This window comes from Centruroides vittatus, unplaced genomic scaffold, assembly GCF_030686945.1.
Source record: "Centruroides vittatus isolate TY-2023 unplaced genomic scaffold, ASM3068694v2 contig_1776, whole genome shotgun sequence".
Taxonomy (NCBI): Eukaryota; Metazoa; Arthropoda; class Arachnida; order Scorpiones; family Buthidae; genus Centruroides; species Centruroides vittatus.
In genome coordinates, this window is record NW_027121087.1 from 972,068 (window position 1) to 984,167 (window position 12,100).

At 34.3% G+C, this 12,100-nt stretch overlaps 1 protein-coding gene across 1 annotated transcript; it reads right to left on the reverse strand.

Moving 5' to 3' along the window:
- On the reverse strand, nt 1-3,339 carry LOC136969348 (glyoxylate reductase/hydroxypyruvate reductase-like). The gene is made up of 9 exons (XM_067263476.1): nt 3,147-3,339; nt 2,906-3,036; nt 2,755-2,827; nt 2,554-2,670; nt 2,308-2,399; nt 2,150-2,230; nt 1,909-2,068; nt 1,701-1,831; nt 1-148 (listed from the first exon to the last, which is right to left on the reverse strand). Exons 1-9 carry the CDS (start codon nt 3,209-3,211, stop codon nt 33-35), a joined length of 966 nt encoding a protein of 321 aa, XP_067119577.1. The 5' UTR covers nt 3,212-3,339; the 3' UTR covers nt 1-32.
- Between the last annotated feature and the right edge of the window lie 8,761 nt (nt 3,340-12,100).

Below are 12,100 nucleotides of genomic sequence, written 5' to 3' on the forward strand. Positions count from 1 at the left end.
ACTTGAATTATTCTTAATGAAACTGAAGATAATTATACTGGAGCTAGTGGTTCTCGTCCTTCTAAAACTTCTAGAATATTTCTTGCGTTAAATTCGGCTTGTTCAATAATGAGATCCCTTTCGGAACTGCCGATGTGAGGAGAAAGAACTGCAACAGAAATTCTACAATAATTATAATAGTTTTCTGTACGTAATACACAAAAATATCTAAAACTATAGGATAAAAGGCAATTTAGCATATGGGTAATCTGCACGGAGGACCTCTCGGGAGTTTTATGAGAAACTTTCCTTATTTAAATATTAAACACGAAGAAAAGTCTGAAAATTGCGCGTGGCCAACTGTCGATCGGATGCGAACCCACGACAAACTATCAGCCGACATCACTAGTGTTGAGTGATGTTACGTATATACTCAATACTAGTGTTCGGTTCACTGGTGGGCCATGTAATTTTCCATGGGAATATTTTCTGGCACGAATGTTTTAATAATGCTATAATCGTAACGAAAGACAAAAGCGTTCAACCAAAAAATAATTGATTTCCTTTTTGTTTTACTGCTAGGATTTGTAAAAAAAAAAAAAAAAAAAAAAAAAAAAAGATGAAATTTTTAATGGAATTAAATCTTTCTTTTTGTTTTAAACTTTTTCGGCAATGTGAGCACTAGTGGCCATTTTGGTGTTGTGGCCCACTAGACAATAAGGAACAAGATACCATTATAAAAGATATATTTTAACTACATATATTTCATTTTTACTTCCCTGGCTGTTATATATAACAGAGGGAAAGTATGACGTGAGTCAAAAAATAACCCCCTTTCGATTTTTACATTTTTGGGCTCAAGACACCTTGAAACTCAAAAAATTCAAAAAAATTTCGGGGATTCTGTATGGATGTTAGGCCGCGACTCCACTAGCCGTAAAAGGGCCGTAAAACCCCTCGCCGTAAAAGCTTTTAATCACGTGACCATGATATTTTACGCCTGAGCAGGTCGTAAAACCAACGTAAAAGCGAGTTGAGCAGTGTTCAACTCGCTTTTACGTTGGTTTTACGACCTGCTCAGGCGTAAAATATCATGGTCACGTGATTAAAAGCTTTTACGGCGAGGGGTTTTACGGCCCTTTTACGGCTAGTGGAGTCGCGGCCTTAGTATGTGTGTGTTTGGGGGGCACGATTTTTTTCACCCTCTTTGAAGTTTAATAACTCCTGTGCTTTTTGTCGAAAATTTCTGAAATTTTGCAGGGAGGTTTGTGTATTAGGGGGATTGATGCTATTAAATTTTGGTGATTAAAGGTCGAGCGGGTGGGGAGATAGTGGAGGTCGTGTGTATCTCCAATAGGATCAGATTTTACTCATTATTAGCATTTACAATTTTTTATAAAACCCATCCCTACCCTCAAATGGCACTACCAAATGTTGCCGGGAAAGTTAAGTAACTCGTTGCTGGATTTTTAAAAGTATTTTTAAAGTAATAAGAACGTATTAAATTAACTGCTTCGATTATTTGGTTATATCCTATTTTACTCTCCAGCCCACCAGTGGCCGAATTGATAAAACCACCGAACACCGGTCGTGATTTCGCGCCTGGCCAACCGGCTGGCCACGTGGAGTTTTTCGTATTTTCTTCCCGTTAGTAACACCTAAATAGTGGCCATTTTCCCATAGAAAGGCCTCAGGGGAAGCGTTTCCTAATTTACTCTCACCTATATTAGGAAGGGAAACCAATTTATGGTCTTTTGGTAGAGGTTCTGGGACCATCACGTCTAATCCCGCGGCTCGGATTTTTCCATTCTTTAAAGCATTATAGAGATCGTCTTGTTGAACCACTCCACCTCTGGATTAGAACATATTATTTATTTTACAATATAAAAAAAGTATTTTTAAAATAAATATTAAAAAAAAGTATCTTACCTGCTGACATTGATGAAAACGGCCGTAGATTTCATCAAATCGAAAGCATTGGCATTGAATATTTCTCGTGTGCCGTCACAAAGTATGCAACTAGCAATAACGAAGTCGGATTCCTTTAATAAATCTTCGAAAGAAGAATAAACGGCTCCTAAATTTTCGGCTGTAAAAATATTTCAAGTTTTAATTTCCGTAAGACGAATGCAATGGAAATATCCCCGAAAAATACGGAATATCCACTTACCTTGTTCGACTGGATGTATAACATCGTAATAGAGTACTTTCTTCACATTAAATGGTATAACTCGCTTTAAAATTCCTTGTCCTCCAACATAAAATAAATTTCGTAAAGCATGAATACGTAAAAGATTAATATTATGACGTTTTATTTAAAAATCTTACCGATTCTTCCCATTCCCACAATACCTACTGTTGCATTTTTGAGTCCCTTTCCGGAATACCAAGTAGGACTCCATTTTTCGGTCCACTTCCCCCTAAAATGCAGACAAAAATATATTCTCTATCTTCTGGAAATCAAGAAATACATTTTCTGTAAATGATTTTCTCTTTTTTGTGCGTTTTGTAGAACTTATTTACGAACAGTGTTCTAACAAAGAATCGCCCTTTATTAAATTAAATAATTCTTACATGGCGATTGCGGACGAAGCTTCTACGATTCTTCTTCCCACTCCCAATAGTAAACCTAATGCAAATTCTGCAACCGAATCCGTACTTAGGTGAGGAACGTTGGTAACAATAACATTTCTAGAACAATAAAAGTACTTAAAAATATATAACATTTTAATCTCGTATTATCAGTTTTACGTGTTGATATCGATTATTAGTTACCTTTTCTTGCATTCGCTCACGTCTATGTGATCGAAACCAACGCTCATAGTCGAAACCACTTTCAGTCGTGTTCCTAAAAGTTAAAAATACATAGGATTAAGTAAAACGAATGCCAAAAAATACGTAAAATATAAGAAGGAACGAGATATACCTGCAGCATTTAGTATATCCGAATCGACAATATCCGTAGATATACAAAAAATGGCATCCACACCTTTGACTCTTTCGAGAAAGATCTTTCTAGGACAGGGTCGGGGTTGGTCGTAGCTAACAACCTCGCATCTTAGAAAGAAATTGAGATTCTTTACGTTAATGACGTTAAACGTGATTGCGACGTCAGATTTTTATGCAAATATAATAATTAACTGTAATAAAAGAATGAAAAACCTTACTCCGTTTGTAATAATTTTATGGCATTGCTCGGAAAATCCGATCTGGTTACGAATACTTTCGGCATGTTAGTAAAATTTTCGTCGAATGAACACTAAACTGTTATCGAAGTGTGATAATTTCCCGTAGAAACAGATTAGAAACACAATAATTTGTTCGATGACGCATAAGTTATACACTGTTTTTTTCTTCTTGCTTGGTGGACTTCAGATGCTAAATATAATTTGAAAATAATCAATGTAAGAAAATAAATTTCTTATACCGAAGTTAATTAAACGTTAATTTAACAACTACTAAATAAGATAACAATGATAATTATGTTTGTTTAATTTTTTTTAATACTTTATAATAGCGTATTTCACTAGGCAAAGTGATTCTCCCCTATGATTCGAGTCAATTGATTTAGTCTAATTTCAGGAATGATTCCTACTAACTTAAAGCATTCGAAAGAATTACGTGATTTTGTTTTTTAAGTTCTAGAATTGTAATAAAATAAATGTAAAGTTAGAGGAAATACAAACGTTTTAGATCCAAGATGCGTTGTACTGTCTTATCTAGAATTTTTCTTTTCTCATCCCCAATCTACTTGTGAAGTATAGAAGCCAAGCGAGGGGAGAACTACAGTCACGTGACCACCACTATCGTTTTACGGCGGGGGTCAATCGAAGGTAATACTCGATAATCGGAAGTGACGTGGCGTCAACTTTAGGATCGAATATCCGGCGAAGAATCGCGCTGCTTTTGCTTTTATTGATCGTATAGTCAGTCGACTACTTTTCTAGAATTTGGTATTAAACTTGTCCGAAAATAAATACGTTTTAAAGTTAAAAAATATATATAAATATCGTAGCTCTCGTTCGTGCAATAAAACAAATTAGCCTACTTAAAAGAATCAATTCTTTCTGAATATTTCTTATTGATGAAACAGTTTTAAAAAACAAATTGGATCGCTCTGCAGAGATCCAAACGTTGCTAATAATAAAAATACATCGTAGATTAAATTAAGTGGAAGTCAAATTACAACAAACAAAGAGATCTCCTAGCTTAATATCGCCTTACTTAACTTGTCAAACAGCAGCAAATACAAACAAAATCGGGGAATGAATTAGTAGGCCTATATATATATATATAATTGTTACCTAAATATATGCACTCTACGACAAAAGTTGAAATCGAAAAGGCTTGAAAATGTCTTAGAAATTCATTAAATCTCCCAAGCCACATAGAAAATAATGGCGCCACATCCGGTTTGGTTGGAGACTGCTAACCAACCGGGAAGGTCGAACACTTCGCAAATGATTTTTAACCTTGTCTGCTGCCCGCACTAAGTGAATTTTTGAAAATGCACCCCCACGAAAATTTATTTATTCTTTATTAACCTAAGAAAATACACTTTTTCTACCTTCACACATATTTTAGTCTAATTTTAGATACCGCGTTAGCTATTATGAAAAATTCCTCTAATAAGAAATATTACAGTATTCAAATTTTTATTCCTGTCGAAGTTGAACCAATTTTATTTATTACAGATATGTTTTACTTTCGTTCTTTACGTGGTTTAAAGGTAGATAAGGCAACTAAACACAAGGGCATTGCCAACGGGAGGGGTGGACTTTTTATGGGAAACCCGGAACCACTATCGACGCCAAATCTCAATAGAAAGGTCTGTTAGGAGTCAGATAAATGAAGGCCGAGACCAGATATAATGCATTAACTTCCAAGAAACCGCTTTCTATGAAACCGTATATGGATAAAAGCAAGCAGCTAACTGGTTTATGATAGTTTCTTCAGTTATACTATTTTTTATTTTAATAAAAGATGCTGCGGGAATTAGTTTTGTGTCATTGCTCGATCCTTCTCTTTCGGAGAACCACGGCGGAGTTACCAAGAGTTTGTAGTGTTAGGTACAAAAATATAAAATTAAAATGAGTAAAAAACCGCAGAAGATAACATCAAATTCTAGAAACAAGAAAAGATACGGGAGAAAGTTTTTCGCAAAATAACAAAAGAGACTTGTTACGAAAGTAGTAAAGAAATTTTCGAATTTACAATGTAACTAAACACTTCGACTACTTGGTAAATAATAAAATAGAAAGAAGTGCAAAGCGAAACTCTGGATTGTGGAAAGATAGATGAAAACTGCAACAAATGGAAGAGCAAAGAACTATTTAAAGAATGTAAAAGAGTAAAGAAAAAAATGAAGAAATGCAGTAAGAAGAATAAAGAAAATTTCGTAAGCGGTTTAGCAAATAGGACAGAAGATGCGGTAATAAGAAAAGAAAACAAAAATGACACAAAATATCGTACGGCGTGATAAAAAGTTTCCGGTTCAATGGCAATGCAAACAAACATTTATAAAAAGCAAGAATTAAGTCAATACCTGATGCCTGGCTGCTTTTCAAGTTTTTTACCATTTTTTTTTTTTTTTTTTTTATTTCAGCTGTTTCTGTTTTATCCTCTCTCACTTTTATCTCTGTACTCGCATTTTAATCCTACTTTGACTTTTTTCCTTGTTAAGTATTTCTTTAAGTTAAAACCTTCGATACCATCTGCTAAGTTTTTCCCAGTCGATTTTTTTTAATCACACGAACATTCTGAAAGCGACACCCGCCACACCCACCATCACTTTGCAAAATCCTTTTAATCACATACACGGAAGCAAACGGGACAATCGCCCTTCTTTGGAATCGAGTGAAAAATTTCACAAAGTATCGAAATCGTAACCTTGCACTTTCGACCGTGGGGAAAAAACCCCGAAAAATTGATGTAATTATTCGTCTCCCAGCTTTGCTCCCACCCTGGAAAATTTTCTGCGGACATTCACGACCGCGTACCATTAAGCCCTGGTCACACTATGCGATTTCCAGCCGCGCGGGCGACTGCAACCGCGACGGCTGTTCCCGTTAACTGGTAATCCCCCCTCGAAAACCGGCGCGACTGCAACCACAACTAGAAACAAAAAGTTTGTTCTACTGGCGACGGTTGCAAACGCGCATCCAATCAGAAAACGTCTTTGTGCCACGTCATACTTTGTGTTGTATATTTGTCAACATATCTTGATTATAACATTTGTATTAACTCAGTTTCAGTACATTTAAAAGCTATATTTGATATAAATCAAATCTGAATTTATAAAAATTATTGTTAGATTTATTTTAAAAAGTTTGATTACTTTTAATAATATACAATTGAATAAAATAAATGCTTATATAAAAGAAAAAAATATATCGATTATAAATGAATTAAATCATTCGAGCTTTTCTCTAAACAACACTTACCGTCAAATATTCACTTTTACAAGATTGATAAATAGCATCCAAAACTTCTGGGACTGATATAGAATGACTGATATCGAATTATGGGCCACTCTAAATTGATATGCCAAACTACGAAACGTTTCTCCTAAATTATATATAAGTATTGGTATTCATACGGATATATCCCCTATAACCTACGGCATCCGAAAGCCTTAATTCATTCATCAGTTGGTGAAAGAAAGCACGATTGTTTAGCCCGTTGATTTTCATTTCGTCAAGTTTTAACCCAGCATGAACGTTTTTTCTTATTTTTCTCTTCGTATATTCTCGCCAGCTCTAACAAAAGTATCGCCTTTTTTCTTTTATTCATTCCAGAAAAGTAACTGCTTGCTATTTTAATAATAATAAAAAAGTAGCTAAAATTCCGTAAATACTCTGAAATAGAACGTAAGATGTCGGTAAACTCAGGAAAGTAGAAAAAAACAAGCTACTGTAGTTTTATTGGTTTATTATAGGGTCACGTGATTCCGAGTTGCAACGTCAACGAACAATGTGTGACCACGAGAAGACGCGCGCGACTCGCGCTTGTTGCAGTTGCGGTCGCCTGCGCGGCTAGAAATCACATAGTGTGACCAGGGCTTTAGTGGAAAAACTGATTGCAACCACTGTCACAGTGAATATCTATTATTTTATTTGATTTTCTTACGGGTCTACACATTTTCCATTAATGGTACTTGGACTTTTTATGGGAAACCAGTTGAAGCTGATGAAGACAAAGGTATTGATTGAAACAATCCGCCGAATAACAACGCGAGAAATCGCGAAGAGATTAAATTTGTCGAATGGTTCAATTCGACAAATTTAATCTCAATTCGACAAATTTAATCATAAACGGTTCAGTTTATGATCACTTGAAATGACTTTGTTTCGTTTCAAAGCTCGATATACGGATTCCACATGTTCTTACCTCGTCAGAAACTGTTACAGCTTAAATGAGATGTGATACAACACCCACCATATTCGCCAGATCTGGCATCCTCACATTATTACAAAATTTTTTAAACGGTAAAACATTTACTTCAAATGAAGATGTCAAAAATCACTTGGACGAACAACCCGATATATATTTCATTTTCTTATTTGTATTATTTTGGCAATGAGATAAATTAATTTTTTGGAGACGCTGGGACAATATTTTGAGTTCAACTTCAATAATGGACTCAAAATATTGTCTGGGTGATGGCGCAAGCCAGACGAAGCGTTGGAAAAATAGTGCCCAACGTAGATGAAACTGAACACTGGTCGTGGTTTTATCCACAAGTGGCTAGCCTCGTGAAGCTTTCCGGAGTTTTTTCACGTGTCTAGCACCTAAATAAGGGCCACTTTCCCATAGAAAGCACTCCCGGAAAAGACCCCTTGGCAGATCGTCCAAGTACGCAATGCCTTATCCCATCAATCCTATCCTATTTAGAAAAAAAAAATCTAGCCACGAGTTGATTAACTTTCCCGGCAATATTTGGTGACGCCATCTGTTATCGTATTTTATTAAAAACTATGTTTTTAACTACAGTAATACTTCAGTTTTCGTTGACTTCAGTTATCGTCGGTTTCGGTTCCGCGTGTCTAGCAAACAATTCCATTCCTTTCCTTTTAGCTCCATCATGGGACCAAAGAAAGTTTCCAGAGCCAGTAGCCCTTACATGAAGAAGGCCAGGAACACGATCGAGTTGAAGCAAATCATTGAAAAATACTAGAGCGGCATTAAGATTGCTGTAATCGGCGGCATGTACGTACTACGGGTAGTCGCCATCCACGATAAGTTCCATTGTGGCAAAAAAGGAAGCAATAAAGGAGGCTAATGTAGCGAAAAGCGTGAATGTGCTAACGAAACAGAGATCGCAAATAATTGAAGATGTCGAACAGTTATTATTAATTTGGATCAATCAAAAACAATTAGATAACGATTCTGTTACCGAGGCCATAATATTAGTCTTTTATATTAATTTCTTATTGTTTTTAGTATTAAACACTATATTTATTCTCTATAAAATGTGTTTTTGGTATGTATTTTGGAGTGTCTAGAACGAATTAATTGGATTTACATTGGTTCGTATGGAAATAATTGCCTCGGATTTCGCCGATTCTTTTCAGACGGATTATCGACGAAAACCGAAAGTACCTCGTATCACTGTATTATAAAATGACAAGATGCTTCGTCTTGAAGGTAGGGGTGGGTTTCATAAAAAAAATTGTAAATGGTAATAACGAGTAAAATAGTCATTAAGTCCGACCATATCCGAGATACATACGATCAGTGGTGATATTCGGCGGGTTCGCACAGGTTCGGCCGAACCCGTTGTTAAAATTTTCAGTTTTTCGAACCTTGTTAAACACACGGAACATTTCTCAGTGGGTTTGTTTTTTTTTTTTTTTTTTTAAATATATTAAAATATGCGTATTATACTCTGTAATACTACTAAACTAGAGCCTTATACCCCGTTCGTACCGAGCATTTCAATCTAGATTGTGAGCAAGGTCAGGGAGTATGTCTTGGTGCGATCTCTCTCGACCGTTTCAATCGAGGTTTAATCGCGATCGATTCAAGAGAGTTCTTGAAAGTAGATCCAGTGATAAGAGATCCCAGAATGCCACGCGCGCGAGATAATACAAGATGGCTGTCGAACACGTGTCGGGGCTATGGACAGCGAAAGAAAAAGTATAATGTATCTCGAGAGATGATGACACGTGTGTATTTCCAGAAGCGCCATTTCGCGGTAAAGATTACCCCTGCCTAAAAAAAAGGTGGACAGCCCTAAAATATTATCGTTACCTGCCCTTCACCCATGGCTCGTTACGTTAACGGTACCTGCCCACTGATTGTTAGATATACGGTTGCAAGAAAAGGTATTGTATTTATTTCTATTCAAAACTTCCATTTCATTTGTCCGTGATTGTCAGGGAAAAATTTTCTGCTAGCGAACCCCTTGTTAAATATTTCGAATATCACCACTGCATACGATCCTATTAAAATTGCCTTACTGTCCTTATTTCTAATTGTATTATTGTAATTGTCTGCTCGGACCTTACTTATTAGTAGGACTTTATACCGGTGTCTAAAAATTTTTGGCACAATGACAGTTCAGAGAAAATAAAGTTTTATTAAAATTCACCTGTAGTAGTAACTTTTTCTGTACACATAGATAGATGCATGCTGGCCCGAAACACGTACACATCTATGTGTACAGAAAAAAATCACTACTACAGGTGAATTTTAATAAAACTTTATTTTCTCTGAACTGTCATTGTGCCAAAAATTTTTAGACACCGGTATAAAGTCCTACTAATAAGTAAGGTCCGAGTAGACAATTACAATAATACAATTAGAAATAAGGACAGTAAGGCAATTTTAATAGGATCGTACGCAGTGGTGATATTCGAAATATTTAACAAGGGGTTCGCTAGCAGAAAATTTTTCCCTGACAAAATTTCAGAAATTTTCGACAAAAAGCACAGGAGTTATTAAGCTTCAAACAGTGAACAAATCGTGCCCCCCACACACGCACAGATACATACATACACAATAACTTCCATACATACAAAAAAAACCTGTTTTTTTGCATTTCTCAACCTTTCAAGGTGTCCTTCCTGAGCCCAAAAATGTAAAAATCTTGGGGGTCATTTTTTGACCGATCGGAACACTGTCGGATTAAGGAGATTGTCAGGTTATTTGGAAGTAAGGTGTATTCAACAGCACAGACGTATTTGGCAGCGTGGCATCAACTGTTAATAAATAAACAAAACACAAGTTCGACTACTTATCAAAATAGCCGAGCGCACTGCCGCCGCCTGAAATCGGTGTTGCCAAATTGGCGGATTCCACTAAATTTAGGGGAAATTTTGGAGCGTGATTCTTATATTTATACAGTATTTTGTTAAGAAACTGTACCTTTTTTGAGTAGCCTAAGGTGACGAGTCTAACGATCTTTAAATTTTGGTTGTAAAAGGTCAAGGGGATGGAGATTGACTCTTGGCGAGTTATACCCTCTGACTTTATAAACGCTAACAAGTAAAATCTTTGTTTTATAAAACTCATCTCTACCCTCAAAATTAAGTCTTTATATATTTTTAATTATTATAAAATTAGCAAAAGTTTTTATAACAAAAAGATGGCACCACATCCAATTTTAGTTATTTATTTTGATTAATAATACAATGTTATAGATTTTCGTCGCATTTACTTCTATAATATCACTTGCGAGATAGATGTGAAGCCGTACAAAAATGACCTTCAGAGACTTTTGTGTTTTTCGAAGGGAAATCAAAAACATTTAATGAACAATTTTCTATGTATTCACGTATTTATCTTATTTTTAGTGTAATAATTACAACAAAAATAGACAGTATAAAATACAATGTTTATTCAATAAAATTTTGATTAATTAAGTTTTCTGTTAAAAATATACAGAATTTTCAAATTGTTCATAGAGAAATTCCAGAAGGAAAAATGTAAATATTTTAATAAAATCAAATTTTAAATATTTTATAACACTATAATTAATATTATGTATCTTCTTCTAGATTAATATTTTTGATGGAATCCGGTTGAAGATGTGAAGTTTTCCTATTAACAAACACGTTTATTAAAGCCGAAAGAATTATCTAAATACATTGTAATTTCGGCATCGATCAAAAATTGCACGTAATCACAATTTAATTAATACGTAAGCAACTTACTGTACTGTACGTAACCTATTAATTTCGGTCTTAATCATTTTTTTTAATAATCCTGTCCTTACGAAATACGTGATTTGTAGTTAAATTTCAGCAATTCTTTCATAATTATAATGTAAAAAATTGCATGATCACACTTGTGCAAATTATTTTTTAGATAAAGTAGCTCAGAAATAAACAACGAAAACGTAGTTTTTCTAATAATGTCACTTATAAACCAATAAAATTTAATAATTTAAAGTCAAATATTTTTTTCTATCCATACAAATGTTCAAATTGTAAAAGATTTTCCAATTGAGGTTTGCCATCGAAGAATTTTGAAAGACCGCATCATTGGATTTTCGAAATTTTTCTGCGTTTATTTTTTGAAGAAAACCGAAAAATATTTCTTTATATGCACCGATAATTGAATTATTTTAGAGAAAAATTATATAGAAACATTTTCCTATAAATATTCCTCAGATTTTATATAGGAGTTTAACCTTACATCAGCCTTGAAGACTCAATTTAAGAGACATTTTGTATATTAAATATTTAAAAATTTTTTATGTATAGGAAAGGTGAATATAAACGTTTAAAACTTAATCATTTCGTTCCATTTGATATTACAAAAAATTAAAATTTCGAAAAAAGACATTTTAGCATTATTTAGTGTTTGAAAAAAAGCATAAAATGAATTTTATCAATTTTCAGCAAAAGATATGAAAATTCTTACATTATTTGCGGTAGAATTTTATGTTGTATTGTTAAAATGAATTTTAAACTTTAAGGTTTTTATCTAAAATGATTTTCTAGGTATTAAATAAATACACACGGACAAATGGACGATCAAAGTTCTAATTCTTAGCAATTTCAAGTGAAAGGTTTAATGCATTTTACGTGCATCTAAATAAGAAAGTTTCAAAATTGATACGTGACGTATTACGGGAAATATTTTTTAAAAAATGCTGAATCAATGGCATTGAAAA